The sequence below is a fragment of the Protopterus annectens genome, chromosome 8.part0 (genome assembly GCF_019279795.1).
Source record: "Protopterus annectens isolate FY-2018-M chromosome 8.part0, PAN1.0, whole genome shotgun sequence".
NCBI lineage: Eukaryota > Metazoa > Chordata > Ceratodontiformes > Protopteridae > Protopterus > Protopterus annectens.
The window spans coordinates 1,209,873,993-1,209,896,683 of record NC_056741.1 but is presented as its reverse complement, the minus strand read 5'-3'; the positions used below and the strand labels follow the sequence as shown (position 1 = coordinate 1,209,896,683).

Below are 22,691 nucleotides of genomic sequence, written 5' to 3'. Positions count from 1 at the left end.
TGACAAAACTGGATACCTATGTGATCACTACAGGAACTGCACTTGCTGTTGAGAATATGTAGGAACTGGCCAGATACCAGTTAGATGACTCACATACAGCTGTAGTAAACTTGCTGCTCATAATACTGAACTGGTTGCTGAAATATGACTGACAAATTTTCCACAGGGACTTAGTTATGTCAGAAAACAAAAGGAGCAAATATTCTTACAGACAGACAACATGTGTCGTGTGCACTTAGTGCAGTACCTGTTAAACATTCCAACAGTCTAGCCACAATGTCAACATTGGTATATCAAAATTAGGGCTGTGTTTTTGTCGTCTACTTCACTCATGTATCACTGGCTATCAACTTACTACTGTCTACACAGGAACATGCAGGCATTGGTATGCAGCAACTACACAAAACTTACATTGCAAATATACAAATTCATTAAAGGCCCATCATCTTTCTAGATGAAACATCAGCATTACATATTTACCAGCTAGTTGTTTGTCAGAATCTGTAAGCTTTTTGTCTGCTTGTAGAATAGTTTCTGCTTCTACCTTCTTTTGTTCCAAAAATTTGTCTAGCACTTCTTGGGCCTAAAACACAATGAATAGATTGCATACAGTAATGAAACACTGAATCCATTACCAGTAAAAGCAATACACAGACAGTAGACAGATGCATTCAAATATCTACCATCAAAAATTAGAATAACTAACTTAAAAGCATAAATAAATACAGGAAGTTTTCATGATGCAAATATCACCAAAATTAAAATGTGTTCCATTTCTCTATCTACAATATTCTGCTGTACAAATTCCTATAACTGAACTGCAGCTACAGTTCAGAGAACACAGCAAATTCATTACACGCTCCATCATACCCAACCCCCTCAAACGTATCCATACTACGAAAAGTCGTGTAACCAAATCGAAATTCCCTGTAAATTGTGCTGCCAGCAGTGATTGTAGCTGCCATTCACTGTATGTGTGCCATCACAAATAGACTCAAAGGAGCTAGCAGTGATAAAACCATTTGGTCCTGGTGAACTTATACGAGAAATCTGCCATCCTGTCCCACTTGTCCTGGCATAATTTAACTCTTACATCATGAGAAGACAGAGCACTTCATACCTGACTTGTTCTTGCACAGATTTACTTGAGAGAGCTCTGTTACACCTATTCAGCTCTCTTGTATGGTGTTATTTTTTTGAGTAGAGATTTTAAAACTAGTACCTTCTCTCACCTCTTTTATGTCTTCTTTACAAAAGTTCATATGGCTTACTATTTTAGTTCTGTCTTGAATAATAAAAATTACACATACTTGCCATTTTTTTCATATATATATAAACCATGGACAAATTTGCTTTTACAGACAGAGACTATTTTACATTTTATTGGTTATTGAGTATGCATGTCCATGTCTTAAATCTAATTAATTGCCTGAGTTACAAATATTCCTTTTGATATTATGAAGAATGGTAATTCACTTTCAGTAATAAGGTCATAGCTGAAAAAATCCCTTGTCTTTCAGTCCTTCTACCTCTTCGGGTAAATGAACAAACACAATAGATACACTACACAAGGGAATACTCATTGGTTTGCAGGGACGGAATACATTTTGGTATTAGTGTAAATCGAACTTTGTGCAGTCAGATTGTGGTCAAGTGGGGATAAAGAATTTGCAGTTTTCCCACTGTTGTGAAAGTATGGCACTAGTACAGATATGTGAGATGTGGGGTGCAGGAGGTTGCTCCGTGCAAAAGCATTGTTTATATTTGTGTACAAAAGATCAGTCAAACCTTGCTCAGTTAATTTTGATCACAAGAATCCCTTCTGGTTGTGAATCTGATCACGTGACAGTGCTTCATTCATGGCCATTGAAATTACTTCATGAAATCACTGTCTCATTAGATAGGCACATCTGGGTTCTTCTTGTGGAAAGCTAACCATGACTGTGGGATGCAAGGTAATTATGTGAAAACCATGACCATGATGATGGCTTTTCATAAGGATACCTTCACTGATATTTATTTAGTACCAGATTTCTCATTTTGTACAAGAATAATGGGGATGTTGTGTAGTAACACAAGGACATTATATTGCTGTGAATCCACTTTGTATTTGCATGGGAAAAGCAGGTCATTTCATTAAGAACATAAACATATTAAGCAGATGGAAACTGTTTATGGTTAAGGCACTGCAAGGGGTCTCAGTCATGACACAGTAAAGAGCACAAACAGAAGATTTGTAATAAAAGCATTATACACATTGCTTATTTATTCATTTCCTGTGAAAACATGAAACATACTTAATCATGATTTTGACTTCATCACCAAATTTGAAAGGTTGGGTTATATATCTCATGTATTTTTTGTTGGTAAGGGCTTGCTAAGTCACTGCCTATTTGGTTTCTGCTGCAATGTGAATCCTCATTAATCCCTAGCTTCTCCCATTCCACATGTGTGCTTTAAACAAAATTCATCAAGACAACTGGTATTTCCACCCCAGCCTCCAAGCTGGATTTGACAGTCCCCTTGAGTGGGTAACTATCTGAACCTGGGGAGGAAGCTAGCTGAAAAGTCACCACTGCTGCCCACAAAGGAAGGAGTTCTTAGGGTTGAATTATTGCCCCAGCCTCTTCTTTCTTGTGGGATAGCCTCACTGCAGTCTAGGTGGTAATAAAGCATGCTCAGTGAGACATATATGACCCAGGCCCTGGGCAGACGTGCCTTCTCTGTTAGTCTGTCGCCAACCCCACAGTTTCTCTGCAAGTTCTGACCTTCATCAGGAACAAAGCAACCTGCCCACCATCCATGCTAAACTTTCCCTCCCAGGAGAGGCATGCTTTTTCTCCCTCACCTGCTCCATAAAGCACCTGAGACACTAATTGGATTATCTGGGTCATAGTCAACTTCTCCTCTACACCACTGGCGATGAATCACTTGTATTTTCTTTACATTATATTTTATTTGTTCTCAGGACCACTGGTCATAGCTATACTGCAGTAGTTTTTAGTCCTTTCACTCCTTTGTGGTTCAGGCTGTAGCAGAAAGGATCCATCTTTAATCAATCCACCCACACCTACCTGGTTAACAAACTAACAGTAAATAAGCAATGCAACTTTCGGCTTTTCCCGGTTAGGGGTCGCCACAGCGGAACTCTGGTCCGTTAATGATTGGTAGCTGGTTTTTACGTGCCACGTTACCAGCCCTGACGCACAACCTTCAACGAAGGTACGCCCATTCACACATGTCCCCAAGCAGAAGACGCTTTAGCTGAGAACAGTAAATAAGCAATATTCTCACAATATTTGTGCTCACTGTTTTCATTAGAAATGTAATCCATTTATATGGCACCCTTCAAAGAAGGATTTTTTTTTTCATATTGTCACTTACTACGTCTCCTCTAGGTATGTCACAGTCACATTTACAAATATTCTGTTTTTAGAAAATGTTCCATTCCTGTATCTTGCTTATTTCATTAAGATAAAATACGTTTTCTGTTATATTCTTGGTTTCGCCTCTAGCATATACACAGCAATATACTTCATTTCTCCTCATATGAGTTTCATCTAAAGCTTTGCACCGCTTTGTTACCCTTTACATACCTAACACCACCTAATTTTATCACTTTGCTTGCGTATAGGGGTATGAATGATTGCTTGGAGAGAGTCTGATAATATTCTGAAGCTTTTTATTTTTTTAGCTATTACTTTAGTTTGTCTTTGCAGACACAAAAGATCAGTGTAATGTCATGTACATACTGTATACTGCTACATGAAACACAGTGTAGCTACAGGTGAATCAAAGTCAGGGAAAAAAAGTGAGGCACAAGAATATATGTTTGGGTACTTCCTTATCTTGTATCTTTCGCAAGGACAAAAAATATTTACATTTAGTAATCTGGGCTCTGGACTGCAGACTTTTGATGCGTGAGTGACATTGAGTACATTCCAGTATGAACCAACCTACTTAAACAGTGGCAAATGCTGGACATTATCAGAAGCTTTTGACAAGCTAAAAAGTATTTTTGTAACCATATTTTCTTACCACAGCTTGAGAATAGTTTGTCCATGACTATTACAACAGCATTATATACACCATCTCCACCTCTAAACCTGCTGCTTTCTGGATAAGGCAGCCTGATTTATCACTTAGTTTGTGAGCTTTTGATGTGACACCTTTCCCAGGACTTTAGCCACAGGGATCATTAATGAGATAAATATCAAGTTTCAAGGTTCTTCTAGATCTGATGCTTTGTAAGAAGGAAGTGTGTAACTTTATTTCTAAATATCTTCTTTAAGGCTTCAGTCTTAGGGCATCAGACTGGAACTGCAATATTATCCGATGTTGTCCTTTACATTCTTCCACAATGTATAGTTACCATATACGACCTCAGATCTGACTCGGCTGCATGCATTACACTTCAATCCAATTCTCGAGCTTCTTCCTGTACCCATAATGCCCCAATCAGCCAACAATATATTAGATATTGTTTGCTGCCATCTCACATGGATGCGAATCCTGCTCAAAGAGCTAAGTTTGACTTATTATACTGACTTGTGAGTAACAGCTGTTTTTGAAAACTGTTCTTAACTTCTCCCTTTACTACCCCCCCCCTCTAGTATTAGTAGAGTTATCAATTTTGTCTACTTTCATTTCCTTGTTTCTACTTTCTGGTTGCCTTCTAATGTACCATTTTTGGTACTGGTTCTTTTCTCCCTCTCTTTCAACCCTTTAGAGCATATTCTACTTACCTTTGTTGGTAATTTTCTAATTTACTTAACCAAAGAAAAAAAAATAAAATAAAAAAATACTGTAGTAGTTACCGTACTGTGGCAGAAAAAAAAACTGTCTTTAAAAAGTGCACTTCCTGTGGGCACAAAATTCCTAATTCTGATGCCCACAGGGACTATGTTTATCACCTAGGAGCAGCACACTTTAATACTGACTGGTCCATTTGTACGGAGTTTAACTCTAGAGCACTTTCTGACAGGTGTAATAAGTTGGTCCTTAAAGGGATGCTGCCTTCTCCTTCATCTTCTTCCTCAAGGGCTCAACCCCCCCCCCAGTAAACCAATACAATTTTTATCAGAGACTAAGGAGTCTTATAAGAGATCTCCCATCCATTCTCCTACATCTTTGATGTTGACCATGGCTTCTTCGGAGCTGCCTCAAAAATACAAAAGACATTGTATCCAATGTCTTCAAATCCTAAAAGAAAGCATTCAGATCCGACTGTAATATTGACCAAGTCTCCTCAAACCTGCTCACTCAGGTTCACAGTTGAACAAGTATCTCCTCAGCTCCATTCCCCATTTCTACAAACAACACCAAGGACAGAGTCTAGGCCACAGTCAACTGCATTTTCTGTCAGGTCATCCAGAAGCCTTTCTGTAGCAGACATGGATAAGCTGATTAGGAAATTCTTCAGAGCTCAAATTCAGATGGGGGTTATTCTGTCTCCATCTCCAATCATATCCACAAGCCTCCCATCCACTTCTCATATTGTGATATCTCCTTTTCTGATCCATCCTCTGGATTTGTAGCCCTTGGTTCCAGGACCCTCAAGAGTGTTGGTGTTGGAGCTGGAGATGACTAGGTCTTCGACTCTGACAGAATCCCTGACTAGTTCTGCTCCAGTTACCTTGGGCCTGGATAACTCTCAGAGCCAAAGTGTCGGTGTCGAATTCTGGGGGGGTGCGATCCACTCCAATGTTATCAGAGCCATCTTTGCCCCTTGAAGCCTCGGTGTTGGACAGCTCAGGTCTGACTCTGTCCTGGAGGCATGGATCCGGGCAGGGTCGGGGCCTGGCAGCCCTGGTGTTTTTGGGTCCAATGCAGCCAGCCATGGATTCTCCCGGTCTGCTGGCCTTCGAGGTAGATGAGAGGGCTTTCTCTCAACCGAGGGATGTGACTACTCTTTCACCCTTGGGTCCTACATCCATTCCCTCTTTGGATCTCAGCCCAGAGCCTATCAGGCCTACTCCACAGGGGCAGCCGATAACATATAGCATCCAGACAGTGGATCTGAGCCCTGAACCTATCAGACCTACTCCACAGGGATAGCTAACACCACCTAGCATCCGGAAAGTTCTCATCGAGGAACTTCCCCTCTCTTTGGATACCTTTACATATTATTCCACTGACGAAGTTCCCCAAAAGTGAATGTGTGAAAGGAGACACACAGATTCCCTTATGGAATCTCTCACTGAGGATACTGATTTTGACAAAAGAGAGGGGTTCCCCAGATCTCCACTGGATGGCATTTCATTTGGAGATTTCCTGGAAATTCTTAAACAAAATGGATGGTCTTCAGATACCCCTTCCCCAGAGGAGTCAGTTTTTCAGCCCATTTACGTCATGGGTAACTCCCCCGGTGGATAAACTTGTCGATTTAATGACCCACTAGGCATGGAAGGAACCAGACTCTACTGAACCAATTCCCCAAAGCCTAGACAGACCACACTGGAGCAAAGTAGACCCTGTTGATGCTATGGTTGTGGCATCAGCCACGAATAAGGAACTACCTGAGCAGAGTTCCTCTGTCCATCCCCCTAACACAGAGTCCAGGGAGTTGGACAGGTTTGGAAAGTGCATATTTGCTTCAGCGACCTTTGCCTTGAAGTCCCTGAATTATTTAGTGCACTTTACAAAACTATAGAGGGACTTGACCACGGAACTCTCCAAATCCCTTTCAGAGTCCATGTCTGTAGAGGGACTACAAGACAACTTATTCACTGCTGGCCACTCTTTTATCCACTTCCAGTGCACCCATGAGTTTAATATCCCATGTTGCACAGGGTACCTCACAGGTGGCTGGTTTAGGCCTAGCCATTAGGAGATATGCTTGGATGTGGTTATGCGTCTTTGTGGAGCCTTTCAAGTCTTCTTTCCTCAGTGCTCCCTTTGATGAAACCTCTTTGACCCTTCTGCAAAAGATAATTGAACCCAAGTCCAGACCTTCTCTCGCACTCTTCTGGGATGAAGCATCTCAATATCCCAGGCTTAAATTAACCACATGGTTTCTCCAATTCCATTGACAGCTAGTCAGCCCAGGCTTTCCTCCCCAGTCCGACAAATATTTCTATCTTCCCAAAAAGCATATACAAGGAAGTTTTACAAGAGTAAATTGAAAAGATTTTCAATTTGGGCTCTTCAGAAGAAAACTGCTCCTATACCTTCAGTTCAGGAATTTTTAGTATCCATTTTTCAGAAAGGTGCTATTTTTTCTACAAAGTACAATTAGCAGCTGTATCTAATTTTCACTCAGAAGAAAAAGCTTCCTCTTTAGTTTCTTCCAAACTGTGCGAGGCTTCCCTAAAAGGCACGTTCTTACTTAGACCTCCAATGAAAGATCAACTGCCTCCTTGGGATTTAACAGTTGCAGTTCAAGGTTTGACCCAACAAACATCTGAACCATCAGCCAGATCTGATTTAAAATTTTTGTCTTGGAAAATAGCAATCCTAGTAGCTATTACATCTGTAAGGAGAATTTCAGAACTCCAGACTATATCTTGCAAATCTCCTTACATTGTTTTTCACAAAGGCAGTTACTTTATGGAGTAATCCAGCTTTCTTACTAAAAGTAGTCACTGAATGAAATATTAATCAAACTATTCATTTGCCTGTCTTCTTCCCTAAATTTTCAAATAAGGAAATGTACATGCTACATCTTTTAGATGTACATGGACAACTATGTTTTTATCTACAAAGGACAAAAGCTTTTACGAAATCAGAACAGCTGTTTGTTTCTTTCTCATCAAACAGACTGGGATCATCAGTTTCCAAAGTTACCCTGGCCAAATGGATTACTGGTCACATTTCTTATGTATATACTCCACAAGGCCTCTCCCCATCCAGCCTCCTAAAGCACATTCCAATAGGTCCATGGTGAATATTTAATACAGCACACAGCGACTGAAGCTGTAAACTCTTTTAAGGACCTCAGTATATGGGTAGATTCAGCTAGGAGTTTTTCTAATCATATCAACCAATTCGGTAATGATAGTTATAGAACTATAGGTTGTATAAAAAAATTTATAAAATGTAGGTAATCAAAAATGATGAAGTCATTGGTTGTTAGTTACATTAGATCCAAACTTGAGTATGGAATAACAATGTGGAAACCCTATAAGAAAACAAGCATGAGTAAACTGGAAAGAGTACAGCAGAAATATATCAAGGGCATCCATGGATGTGAAAATTTAAGTTATTATGAAAGACTAAAATATCTGAACTTGTACAGTGTCTCTTACAGATATCTAAGAGGAGATCTTATTCAAGTATATAGGGCATTTAGAGATACCTACCTCTGGGAATGTTTGGAGGTATCAAAAAGTGCTAGAGAATCATCAGGCAACCTTTGTAGGAGATTCTATAGGAATGAGAAGTGTACTAATTGGTTCTCTCACAGAGTAGCTGATGCATGGAACAGACTACCAAATTGCATTAAAGCAAATACTAGTTTATTTTTAAGAACAGCCAAGACACTTATTATGGGAACACGTGTTATGGTATATTGGCAAGCTAGAAGGGATTTAATGCCAGTGCTTGAAATATCTGTATGTATGTAAACATTTATATGTATGGCAACCTCTTCTGGTCTAGAACTTCCATTGATGATATTTGTGCAGCAGCTACTTTGTCTAATGCTTATACCTTTATTATTCACTACAAACTAGCTTTGACCTTAAGCAGAGCTGCTTTTGGTTCAGTAGTTCTCTGGAATATTAAATTTTTATGCTAGCAGCATATGGTTCCCATAACAATATTATTAGTGTCTTCTGCTGACCTCTTGTTGTAAATGACTTATTGTTGTAAAATGTATTTTTTACTTTTTCAGGCAACCCAAACTTTTGTACATTTTTTTGCCTTTCTTTATGTTTTGTATTTGCTACTCGTGGAGCTTTTCTCCCCGGGCCTTCGCTGAAAATGGACATATATCCAGTCGGACTATCCCGGTTAACAAAGGTAAAATAAATAAATAAACAATATCAGATATTAAAGTTATAAATTCATCATAAAATATACATCTGTGTTGTCCATTTTCATTCTTCCTCAACTCCCCACCCTCCTTCCCCCTTCCTTTCAATGTCTGTAGTGACCTTGTGGAACATTTTGTTCCGGGTTTGAGCTCCATACTGCTGTTCTTTCCTTCTTCCTACTCTGTCTTAGGATCTATAAGGCAGCAAACTTGATCCAAGATACTGTTGGCTGAGTCGTTATGGACAGAAGGAGGAGATCGAGAGTTGGATCCAAAGTCTAGTGCATGCTGTCAAGTCAGATCCGAGGTCGGATCTGGTACTCCTATGTTGAAAATGGACAACACAGATGCATAGTTATACAGTGAATACATAACTTTAATTTATAGTGCTTTGGTTCTATTTGGGCAATAATCTTTCTACTGAAAGAGTGCCATTTTATTTGTGTTTAGTAACAAGTATCCTTGTAAATGTACAGCTTACTGGGTGGAAGGAGAATTCAGGGTAGTACGGCAAAGATTTTACTAAATTATTTATAAAGGAGGCACAATTTATGGTAGGTTTTTTTTTTACATTTTGATCTTTGAAACTGTGTATTGTCCTTATGCTTTCTTCATAATAAGTAATTTAAACATTTACAAAAATATTTGTCTACTGATGTCCTTTTGGCCTTCTAGGAGATATTTTTCACTTCCGGTTACTGCACGTTTTATTTTGCTTTCTGAGGGTATACTTTTATACAGCTGAGTGTGATTAGGTTAGGGGATATGTGTTCAACATACAGTGAGGGAATACTAGACACAAGGAACTTTTAAATATTACCACAGATCACTTCAAAGGCTAATAGAACAACCAGATCTGAATTATACTGTCCATCTGATCTGACTGATGGGTACTGAGCCGCTTTTCAGATCCAGTCCTGATTTGCTAGTGCTCCAGCTCCTTTAAGATCATTTCTTTCCCATAATCTCCAGGGTTCTAACTCTCACAGATCTCATTTACCACCTGAAAGGTTCATACACAGCATTTGGTTTCACCAAAGTGTTCCTCTTTTTTTTTTGTTAGTTTATTAGATATCATAGCCTCTCTCAACCTTTTGGTTGAATTTCAGCAGCAACTTTGAGGTTCGTGCCTAAAATTAGCTCAGCTTGAGATCTGAACTTTTTTTTATTCTTATTGTCTCAAACTTCATTCTGGTGGTAGGCCAAATTACTTTTTGTATAGTTAAAAAATTTTTAAAAAAGTGATGAGTTATTTTCCTGTTATATTATTATTTATGTAAGGGTCAATGTTATCTATAGGTTGTTCATCTTTTTTTCTGTACATCAGGTGTGTTAAATCTGTGTATTTCTCAAGGCTATATTTTGTGAATAACATTTTTACCTTTGAGATGGACAAACAGGAGATAGTAGAAAAGAGCTTTCAGAGGTGTGCCAAGTGTGGCCACAAAATCCCATTGCAGGACACCTGCCACTAGAGCATGATGTACCTGATACCATAGCACCTGACTGCAGAACACTCTCTGTGTAAGGATGTTGGGCCTAGCTGTTTAGCCAGTCAGTGAAACAAGCTAATTCTAATGTGTCTGATTCTCCAGACTCTTCTTCTGACAAGTCCAGGAAGGAAAAAAAAAAGAATAAAGACAAAGATAGGGATTCTGACCCTCGAAAATAAAGCTGGATAACTTTAGCCCTGTCCTGACCCCAAAGATACCAATGCTGGATCTGGTTCCATCAGATTCTGCAATCAAAGAACTTTCTCCTCAGGCTCCTTTGCCTTCAGAGCCAGTTATAATGATTTCTGACAAGCCTACTGTCAAGTAGGCATTCTTCAGAGAGAGAGAATTGCCTTGTTTTTCCACCTTGTCGCCTAGGTAGTGCCAGTGATGTGGACTGGGAGTGCACAATGAGAGCCTTTCTGGACACACACATATTGAAATGTGTATCATCCCATCCCTCTCTGTTTCTAGGGTTGATGAATCTGGCCCTTCATCTTTTTTATTTCCTCCTTCCTTGGTCCATGTTTTGGCATCAATAGCTTAGAACTGATACACTACTTGGAGCTTGTGTGTCTGAAGCCAACTGGAATCCTCTCTAGACCCAGGCCTTTCCCATCTGACTCACATGGTGCCAAAACACTTGACATTGACTAAGTCTTTGGATCAAGTGCTTGATGCTGAGCCTTTGGCTCCATCTTCATCCCCAACATGCTTGCTTCCCTTTCCAGAACTGGAGACATCGTCCTTCGATCTCTCAGCACCAATCTCTTTCTCAAAGCCCTTTAGGTTGTTAGCATCAGGGATTCCTCCCTTGGCACTGGTTATGTCTTCTTTGGTGGGAACAGAGGTTGGACCTCTCTGGTACTAGAGAATATGAGCAGAACCATAGCTGGCCCATGTGGCACTCCTCAACTGCTTAACGCTTGAAGAGAAATAAAAAGTCAGTACTGTGTCCAGTGAGGAGCTTCAGGTCCGTTTATACCCTCAAACTGACACGAGAGCCAAAAAAAAAAAAAAAAAAAAAAGGCCCATACTATTCTGATCACATGCTTTTCCACTCTATCCAGTTCTCCACTGAGGAGCACCAGATCTGTTTACGCCCTCAATCTGATATGAGCTAAATAAATATATAAACAAAACAAAACAAAAAAGAAGGTTCTTACTTCTACTGGATCTGCTGATCACTCCCACACAACCGTGCACTGAGGCATCTGCCCCTTTTTCAAACCCTAGCTATGCTTCCGTATCTGGGGATCACATTTGAGGTTAAAAAAAGGATGATTGCATCTTCTCCAAGAGGTTCAGCACAGCCTCCAATGGTATTGTCTCCAGCCCTGAACACCTTGCAATCTGTGCTTTAGCTCCATCAAGCCTCCTAAGGTAAGAAAGTACAGTTTTGTACCTACCATAAATGTAGATGTTCGAGTGCTAATACAGCTGCAGTCATAACAGATGGGTTCTCCTGCCGTCAGGCGGGTCCTCGGTCGGCCGAATTCCAAAGTCTAGGTCCGGCGTCGGTTGTCGTCGCTTCTTCCCTAACATCAGTGCGACAGGGGTATAAATGAACCAGCCGACGCCATTTTCTTCAGTTTTTCTTGCCCCAGATGTCAGGTGCCCCCAGAAGGAAGGCAATACATAAATTTATGCAATAATGCAATGCAGTATAATCAAAAAACAGTAGTTGCAAGCAAATACACCATAAAAGAATACCCCAATCAGGTTGTATGAGGAGGTGATAGTCATTAGGCCTGTTCCAGAGGGGAAGGAGGGAGGGAAACTTGGACTGCAGCTGTATTAGCACTCGAACATCTACATTTATGGTAGGTACAAAACTGTACTATGTTCATCGTGCATACAGCTGCATACAGCTGCAGTCATAACAGATGGGTAGAATCCCAAAGCTAAAATAAGGGTGGTAGGCATTAGGTGGAACTAGGAGGAGCCAGGATGCCCTGCAAAACTGCAGTGGCAAAACCTGCTCTAGATTTTGAGTATAAAGGCAGGTGATAGTGCTTTGAGAAAGTATGCACGGAACTCCAAGTGGCAGCTTCCAAAATATCTTTGGTAGGAACCCCCCTGAGGAAAGCTGCAGAGGTAGCTGTGGCCCTAGTGGAGTGAGACCTTATGCCTGCAGGTACAATTTTACCATGAAGAGAGTAACAAAAACATATGCAGTGGGCTATCCATTTTGAGACTGTCTGTTTGGAAATAGGCTTCCCTTGAGCCCCTGTAGCATAGGACACAAACAGTTGCTCTGATTTTCTGATAGGCTTTATTCTGTCCAAATAATAACGTAGTTGCCTGTGAATGTCCAAAGAATGTAGTAGCCTCTCCCCTTTGTTTTGAGGATTGGGGTAAAAGGTAGTTAATTGGATAGCTTGAGTTAAGGCTACCCTGGATACTACCTTTGGCTTAAAGGAAGGGTTGGTCCGTATGGAAACTCTGTCCTGATGGAAAATGATGAAAGGTTGCACAGCCATGAGGGCTTGTAGTTCAGAAACCCTGTGAGCTGAGGTGATAGCCAGCAGGAAGGCTGTTTTCCAGGACAAATATTGTAGTTCCAATGAGGCAGCTGGCTCGAAAGGAGGCAAAGTCAGTTTCTCTAGAATGAAATTGAGATCCCAAGCAGGCACTGGTTGTTTCCTTGGGGGTTTAATATTCTTAGCCCCTCTGAGGAACTGTCTTAAGAGGGGGTGAGAGAATAAAGGAGGATCAGGTTTGTATTCTGCAGAAATGGCTTAGGCATGGATTTTGATGGAAGAGAATGAAAGTCCACTGCTTAGCATCTCAGCTAGGTACTGTAATATTTGAGGTAAATTCAGTATTCCAGGGTTCTGGCCCTTTTTTTTCATTCCAAGCACAAACCGTTTCCATTTGGCAGAGTAGGCTTTCCTAGTAGAAGGTCTTCTGGCCTCCAAAATGACATCCTGTACATCCTTGGAGAGCAGGGTGTGTTGTGATTTTAAGGAATCTTCCATGCGGCTAGATTGAGTGTTTTCAGCTGACTGTGAAGAGTTTTTAAGTTGTGCTGAGTCAGTAGAAGAGGCATTAGAGGCAGGATCCATGGTGGGGAATGTGTCAGGCTCTGCAGGAGTGGGTACCAGTGTTGCCTTGGCCAGTCTGGAGCGATGAGAATCATCCGTGGTCTGTCTGCTCTGGCTTTTAATAGAACTTTGGGCAGCAGAGGAAGAGGTGGAAAGGCATAATCTGTCATTGTTGTCCAACTGAAAGAGAGTGCGTCCACTTTCCAGGCCTGTGGATGAAAGGTCCTTGAGCAGAATTTTGCCAATTGGTGACTTCTGTGGGAGGCAAAGAGATCTACGTCTGGCCTTCCCCATGCTTGAATTATCTTTGAAAAAAACTTGAGGATGCAACTTCCATTCGTGTGGATCTGTCATATTTCTGCTTAGGTTGTCTGCCAGCGTGTTTTCCTTGCCTGGCAGGAACTGTGCTTGAAGCTCGAGTTGCAATTCTAGAGTCATGTTCCAAAGAGACATGGCTAGCCTGCATAGGGGGTATGAATGGGTTCCTCCCTGTTTATGTACCACATTACTGTAGTGTTGTCTGTCCTTATCAATAGCTGGCCTGGATGCAGCAGGTCTTTGAAAGCTATAATAGCATTTGTTACTGCTAGCATTTCCTTTTGATTGATGTGTAGGTGCTTTTCCTTTTGGGACCATCTGCCCTGAATGCACCGATTTGTCATGTGCGCCCCCCAAGCGTAATCCGAGGCATCTGTTGTGATGATTTGACTTGCTTGAAGCTTGCAGAATGGGAGACCTGTGTTTCTTTGGCATACTTGAGCCCACCACAGAAATTCGTTTTGAAGACATGGAATTAGTGGTATTATTGTTTCCAAGCTGTGGCTGTGCTGAGACCATAGGTTTTTCAGGTACCATTGAAGTTTCCTCATATGCAGCTTTGCACATGGGATTAGTAGGATGCAAGATGCCATGAATTCCAGAGCCTGCAGGATTTTCCTTGCAGTCAGCCTGGTGAAAGTTGCCATTTTTATGAAGTATTGAGTTAGTTGCCCTTGTTTCTCTGGCGTGAGGTAGGCCATCTAGGTGTTTGTATCCAAGTTGGCACCCAGGAAAATTATTGTTTGAGATGGTAGTAGCCTTGATTTCTTTTTGTTGACTGTGTATCCCAGGGAATTCAACAACCATATTGCAAAAGCCAGATGTTTCAGAAGTATGTGCTTGCTGTCCGCTTGGATCAGGCAGTCGTCCAGATATGGGTATATTTGTATCCCTTGCAGTCTGCAGTAGGCAATTACTGATGCCAGGCATTTCGTGAACACTCTGGGCGCAGTAGATAAGCCAAAGGGCAACGCAGAGAATTGATAATGTGTTGAACCTGCAAGAAATCTGAGGTATCTTCTGCAATCTTGTCTGATTGGGACATGCAGGTATGCCTCCTTGAGGTCCAATGTTACCAACCAAGACTCCTTGCCCAGCATGGGAAGAAGCTGCTGTAATGTGAGCATCTTGAATTTTGGCACGAGTAAAAAAGTATTTAGGATGGATAGGTCCAAAATAGGTCTCCAATCTTTGCCCTTCCTTGGTACCAGGAATAGTCTGGAATAAAAACCTTGACCCTGTTCTTGTGCAGGTACCTCTTGAATAGCTTTCATGTCCATGAGATCTAAAATTTGTTTTTGTGCCTCTGCCCTTTGATTGTGTGGCAGGTTTGGTATGCCTCTCATTTTTGGAAGGGTGTGAAAGTGGAATCTGTAGCCTCTCTGTCTATAATGTCCAGGATCCATTTGTCTTTTGTGACAGTATGCCAATTTTTTGAAAATAGTGCCAGTTTCCCACCTAAAGGTGCTGCCATTTGAGCCTTGCTTGGCATGCAAAGGGGAAAGTCATTGGTTCTGCTTTCTGTATGGCTGTGAGCTATCCTCACCACCTCTTTGGGTAGGTGCTTGCCACTGTCTGCCTCTAAACGATCCTTGAGATTGCCCTCTACCCCTCGGGCGCCTGTATCTACCTCTTTGGGGTCTGTCCGTGGCTAGAAAGGACCAATTTTTTGAAGGCTAATTTCTACTGAAACGTGGAGGTTGTACCTGTAGGAAATCTTTAACTGTTTGCATTGATTTTGCCTTTTCCTCCATTTTCTTTAATACCTCCTCAGCTTTAACACCAAACAATACATCTTTTTGCAGAGGTGCAACCTGTAATTTAGCCTTTACATGATCTGGTAAGGTATGTTCTTTAAGCCAAGCATGTCTATGTATGACTGATCCTGTAACAGCAGCTCTACATGAGGCTTCTAAAGCATCAAAACCACATTGCAAGGTATGTTTACCTACTTGCTCTGCACTATGTATCAAATCCTGCAACTCTTTCAAATCTTGTTGTTCAGGTTGTGACATTTTGCTTCTCAACTGTGATAACAGAAACTGTTGGTACTTTAACATATGGAACTGGCAGTTTAATGCTCTCATGGATAAGGTGGCCGAGGTGTATACCTTTTTCCCCCCACCTTTCTAAAGCTCTGGAATCCCTCTCTGAAGGTAATGGATTTTTAGCAGTGGAGGCCTTAATTCCCTTGGGGCCCTGTGAGATAGTTTCTGGGTCAGCCGCATGGCTTTTGTATAGCAATTGGTGTGAGTCAGGAACCTGGTAATACCCGTCAGGCTTGACTGGTACTGGGGGCAAAGAATCTGGGTTGAGGCAGGACTCCGAATACACATCATCAAGGATATCTAAGACAGGAGGTATAGCCAGAGGCCTGTGCTGAGGGAGCAAGAGAAAATCCCTAAGCCTTTTCTTGGAGTCTGAGTACTCTTGGCCTTCCCAATGGAAGTGTTCCCTCAAGGTATGCAAGGTTTTCCCAAAAGAGTAATCCTCAGTGGGGGGGGGGGACAGAAGGAATGGACTCCTCTGCATCAGAATCTTCAAAAGGGGAGTATGAATGTTCCTGGTCATCAGAATGTTCTGAAATAATGGAGGCCTGGTCCGAGGAGGGGGATACTTCCTCCACGCTGGGCCTTTTTTCCGGGGGTGGGTTGGGAACCCCTGATAAGAGTAATTAAGTCCTCAGCCATTTTGAGCATCTGTTTTTTTTTAGGCATGGGGCCTTGAGAAGGGCCCTGTGGGGTTTGTTTTTTAGAATGCATGGCTGTCTTGGACTTAGTGAAAGCCTTGATGGAAAAAGAAGAGGAAGGCCTGAAGACACCTTGGGAGGAGGCAGACCTGTCTAAACTCTGAGTTTCACCGCCAAGAGTGGCTTCGGTATCTGTAGTCGGGGTGTGGGCTGAAGAGCCTGCGACCTCGGATACAGAAGACACTGCCAATGAAGTGTCGTCGGTAGTCAGGGGCTGTGTAGGCACCTTGCTGAGAACCGGACCACCTGAAATCGGCTTTGGCGTGGTGTCGGTATAGGCCACGGACCTCGTGTGTCGGTCCTTATCTTTGCGTTTTTTAGTCAAAACTGGCGTCGGAGTATCCGGCGACATTATGTAGTTAAATTGTTTGCCAAAAAAATGCTGGGCGAACTCCGCCCGACGTTTAATGGTGCGTTTGTTGAAGGTAGCACAAAAGCGACAGGCCGAGACGTCGTGGTCTGGGCCTAAGCAAGGAATGCAGAGGGAATGAAAATCCTTATGCGGTGTTTGCTTCCCACATGAAATACAATTATTAACTTTATCTGACATCGGTCTGAGGCAAGAAAAGTTTCCCCAACAGGGTACTTAGCTTTCAAGAAGACTTCGGTTGTAGATTTTCGTAATCTCAGGAGCTGGCTGACTGGCACTTGTGAACTGCTTCTGCTTTGGGCACCGCGTGGCAAGAAAGACTGAAGAAAATGGCGTCAGCTGGTTCATTTATACCCCTGTCGCACTGACGTCAGGGAAGAAGCGACGACAACCAACGCTGGACCTAGACTTTGGAATTCGGCCGACCGAGGACCCGCCTGATGGCAGGAGAACCCATCTGTTATGACTGCAGCTGTATGCATGATGAACATCAGGGATGATACCCACAAACAATCTGCACAGACCCTCTCTGGGTCCTCTGAGGAGTTAGCTTCCCCCCATGTGATGTTCCTAGAAAGAGGACATGCAAAAGGGGATGCACAGACTCCTCTACAGAGTATCTCACCTCAGATGCAGAGTAGGATAATTGAAAGGGTTTCACCCATCTCCTGCAGTAGATGTCACTTTTTGCAAAATCGTAGCATTGATGGCACAAATGGGTTCCTGGCCCATATACTCTCCCTCTCAGGACAAGGAATTGTTACTTGAGGCTTATTACTTTACACCCTCTACTTCCTGAGTGGTCCACCTGGAGGGCATACCAGGAGCCTGATTCTTCAAAAGCTATACCCTCAAAAGTTCTTTGTCCCCTAACGATAGGTAGCACCGGTCCAAAGAACCACTGGTGGTCTCTCTAATTGTGGCAGCAGCCACCAAACAAGAGCTGTATGATGAAGCAGCAGTTGGCAGTCCTCCCAGCAAGGAGTCCCACACAATGGACATAATGGGGAAGTGTGCTTATGTCTAGAGGTTCTTTTGCTCTGAAAGCATTAAATTATTCAACACAAAGACACACACACATATGAACTGCTTCCAAAGAGATTTAATGGAGCAAGCTTTAGGCTGTTTGTAAAGATAACCCATGCCACAGTCAAGGAAACAACTGGAGACTACAATGGGGATAACGATGAACATCACCAACCTCTTTATGCAGCTACTACACAATGCAGCCAATGGGATGGCTACAGTGGCAGATACAGGTGTTATGAGACATCTTGCCTTGCTCCACCTTTGTGATTTTGCATATAACTTCAAGGTGTCCTTCATGAATGCTGTGTATGACGTTTGTTCTATCAGTGAAAGAAAAATTGCTGAAGTGTGAGTAGGAAGGTAACACTCTGTCTGCAATAGGAGCCAAATCTGAGAAACTTTTCAGAGATCCTACAGAAGGAATCAGAAGTGGTCCAAATCCCTATGGTTCAGGAAAACCCAGCGTCAACCTTTCCACTCTACCTTGGGAAGGGTGCCAGGGACAGAGATGGCCCATTCAATGGATGTCAAACTAGAGGTCATGAAGGCTTGCAAAACCATGAATTTTGGAGGCCCTTCTCAAGCAACCAGAATGAGTGTCCCTTGAGACTTACTGGACTATTCCTCTCTAGAGGCAGTTGGGGGACACTTATCTCTCCATTCCCCTTCATGGATGGCTATGACACAGGACTCTTGAGACAGATAATATCCAGATGTTATAACATGCCCTTTCCCAACCATTACCCTTTCAAATCCAGCCAATCCCAGATATTCCACCTTGCCAAAAGAAAGCAGGTGAAAAAGAAATACTATCTCTTTTAGAAAAAAAAAAAAAAAAACCCATCCGCGAGGTCCTACCAGATGAAAGAGGGCCTGGAGTCTATTCAAGATTTCTTTTAGTGCAAAGAAGAACAAGGACCTCAGGCCCATTCTAGATCTTAGTGGTCTAAATATTTACATTGAAAAAAAAAAAAAAACATTTAGAATGGTCATGGTGCAATGGATTTTGCCATATATCAAAAGGGCTCCAAGATGTCTACCTCCACACCAAAACTGCAAAGACTTCCAGGAGATGTCTGTGCATCCAACTTGGAGACCATCATTGCTAGTTCAAAGCCTTGCCCTTCAGTCTCACCACAGCCCCCTGGGTGTTTATCAAGTGCATGGCAGTAGTTGCATCCCATTTGTGACTCAAAATTATCTAAGTGTTCCCATACTCGAATGACTGCATCCTCAATGCTACTACCAAGGAGTTCCTAACTGAAGCCAGAAACCATTTCTTATCGCTCTGCCTAACCTTAGGTATCTCTGTATATTACGTAAAATTTAGTCTACCTCCTGCTCAGTCCATACTGTTTATTGGATGCCATATGGACACAATAAGATGTGTAGTTAGCCTGCCTTTGGAAAGAATCAAGATACCCAGAGCCTCTGTCCATCATCAAGTGACCCACTCTGCTCTATCAGCAATCTTAATGCTTCAGGTACCATGTCTTATGGCCTTCACTATAGTAATACTTTCCTACATTTATTATCATATGCACATTTTCCAGTGGCTACTTAAGGTTCAATGGTCATAGATGTCAGACCATTCTGCTAGCCCAGTATTCTTGACTCAGCTGTGTAAGGCTCATTTGAAATGGTGGCAGACCCTTTGTTCTTCCACACTAGCAATGAAAATCACCATGGTTGCCTCCTCTTTGGGATGGGAGGCATTTCCAGGGCAGGATGGTCCACGTAACTTGAAATAAAACAAAGGGCAGTCTTCACAAAGACATTCTTGAGGTGTTGCAGGAATTTAAGGACCATTTCCCACTGTCAGTAGTGGGATACGTGAACAAGCAAGGAGGAAAAGAATAATTCTGTAAAATCTTACCAAAACCAGAGATGTCCTTCTCTTCCATGTTGCAGTATTCATAACATGAGGGATTCTTAGCCCAGGTGACCCGAATGTCCAGCCAGTATACAACAGTCTTTTACTACTGCAAGGTACATGGGACATCACATGAAGGCAGCAGCCAGCGTAAGCCTTAAAGTGAAGTTTGTACAAACCATCTCCAGAACTGAAAGCCTGTCAGAACACCAGAACAAGGACAAAAAGGAGAGGCAAGTATCACCCACAGAAATGCAAGGACCAAGGGGGAAGGAGGGTGGGCTAAAATACCGCAACATGGAAGAGAAGGACATCTATGATTATGGTAAGATTTTACACAATTATTCTATGTCCTTCTATTCCCATGTTACAGTATTAATAAGCAAGCTACAAACAGTAACACAACACAACTTCACTCTGGCTGAAGCACGATTTTCTACCATAAAAATTTTATGCAATCCCAAAAAACAAAATTAATTATTTTCAGGCCAGGTAGATCCCCTGCACTCAATGACGTCATCATTAACTCCAAGGACAATACCTTAATCACCCCAACAGCACACATTAAACTTCTAGGAGTAGTAATCGATAAACTCAAATTTAATATCTGCATACTCCAAACAATCAAAAAAGTTCACAAAAAGCTATGTCTCTTGTATAGGAATAAGCAATTCATCACCAATTATACCAAAGCCACTATTGCCAGAACCCACTTATTATCCACCCTACTGTATGCCTCCCCAATCCTGACTAATCTTCGGCACAGCGAACAAAGCAAAATGGCATCTTGCTACAACAAGATTGCCAAATTTGACACAGGTACCTCTAATAGAGCCCATTACCGTCTTTCTCTCAAACAGCTCAACAGGCTTGAGCTGCCTCAATTACTTCTTACCACTCAATTCTCCACAGCCCACAAACTATATTACCTCCCAAATAAACCCCCCATTTTACAACCCTACACCACCACCCGAGCCTTAAGATCAACAGACCAAAATCAAATAAATCATCAAACATAGGAATGAGGCTGGCAAATCTCTCTTTTTGCCTGTTCTATAGCAAAAGTCTGGAACTCACTTCCAAAACACATAACATCTACAAGTTCTACTCCACAATTTAAAAAACTATTCAAAACCCACTACTTTAACAACTGGCTATGCCCATGTGACTCCCCAGGCTAATCCACTACATTTGCAGTGATACGATTCTACCAAGGATTACCTAACAGTGCCTAACCCTTGTATATTAATTATTAACTAACTATGTTCTATTCTGTTCGTATCTACTTATATATCTCTGAAGACAGTTAAACATATTCCTACATACAACTGGTATACCTCAAGAATACAATAATTGTATCTATACATACATCTGTGAAGAAATGTAAAATATGTTCTTGTATAATATTGTATGCCAATAGAAGAAGTGTTGTAATTCATAAAATGTTATTTGTTAGATTTTTTTAAATGGAGCTTTTCTCCATGGGCCTCCACTGAAAATGAACCTGTGTCCAGTCGGACTTTCCCGGTCAACAAATATACAATAAAATAAAAAATAAAATAAAATAAATAAAAAAAAATAGGGAGAGTACCAAAGCTCATGAAAGGGAAAGGGAGGACTGAACGGAGGAACTCTCCAAAATAACATGCAGGATTGCCCTGGCAAGCCCTACTCTGGATCTGGAAATGCCATCCAGCTTGTAATATTTGGTAAATGTATGGAAATAAGACCATGTAACTGCCTCCAAGATGGTAGTCATGTCCAACCCCTTGAAAAAGGCCCCAGAAGAAGCAACAGCCCTAGTGGAATGAGCTTTCACTGAAGAAGAAAGAGTTTGACCATGGAAAACATAGCAGAAGAGATTGTCTGTTTTGACACAGGCTTTCCCAACATCCTGGGGTGAAAAGAAACAAAAAGTTGCTCTGATTTCCTAAAGGACTTGGTTTTATCCAAGTAAAATCTGAGTTGTCTGTACACATCCAAAGTATGTAACACCATTTCACTGGAATTTTGAGGTGAGGGAAAGAAGGTAGGTAAATTAATAGATTGGTTAAGAGACAAATCATTAACCACCTTGGGCATTAAAGAGGGGTTAGTAAACAGGGAGACACTATCTTTCTGAAAAATGAGGAAGGGTTGAGATAACATTAAAGTATGGCGTTCAGAGACTCTCCTAGCAAGCATAAGTGATGGCCACCAACAGCATAGTCTTCCAAGTGTAATGCTTTAAGGAAGCCATGACAGCAGGCTCAAAGGGGGCTTGGGTACATTTTTCCACTACAAAATTCAAATCCCAGGGTGGAGGAACAGATTTCCTTGGAGATCTGATATGAAGGATGCCTTTAAGAAAAAGCTTAACCTATAGCCTAGAGGCTAAGGGAGAGGATAGAGGCAGACATGCAGAAATGGCAGATAACTGGGCTTTTACAAAAGAATAAGCCAATCCTGCCTTAAGCAGCTCACATAAGTAAGATAAAAATAGAGGGATATCCACTGAAAATGGATCTAGCTGTTTCTTTAGACACTACATGGAGAACCTATTCCATTTGGACAAGTAGGATCTCCTAGTATTAGGTTTCCTGGCCTCCTGCAGAACTAAAAGCACTTCCTCAGAGAAAAGGTGTCAAAAAGGAATCAGAAGCCTATCACCCAAAAAGTTAGGTTCAGGGTTGTTGAGTGTGGGTGAATGAGTGATTCCTTGTCTTGTGTGCGGAGGTCCATCCTGTGAGGTAACTTGTGATGACTACCCTTGGTTAAATGCAGAAGAAGGAACCAATGCTGTCTTGGCTAAAAGGGGGTCACCAACAAAATTTCTGGTTTGTCCTGCTGAATCTTCAG

General features: G+C 41.7%; 1 protein-coding gene across 1 annotated transcript in view; it reads right to left on the bottom strand.

Annotated features, from left to right (window-relative positions):
• Window positions 1–22,691, bottom strand: part of LOC122809314 (guanylate-binding protein 1-like) — a 459,719-nt gene that overhangs the window by 101,990 nt on the left and 335,038 nt on the right. Inside the window, exon 9 of the mRNA XM_044080713.1 lies at window positions 481–583. Within this exon, the coding sequence (XP_043936648.1) occupies window positions 481–583 (103 nt within the window). The remainder of the gene's footprint in view (window positions 1–480; window positions 584–22,691) is intronic.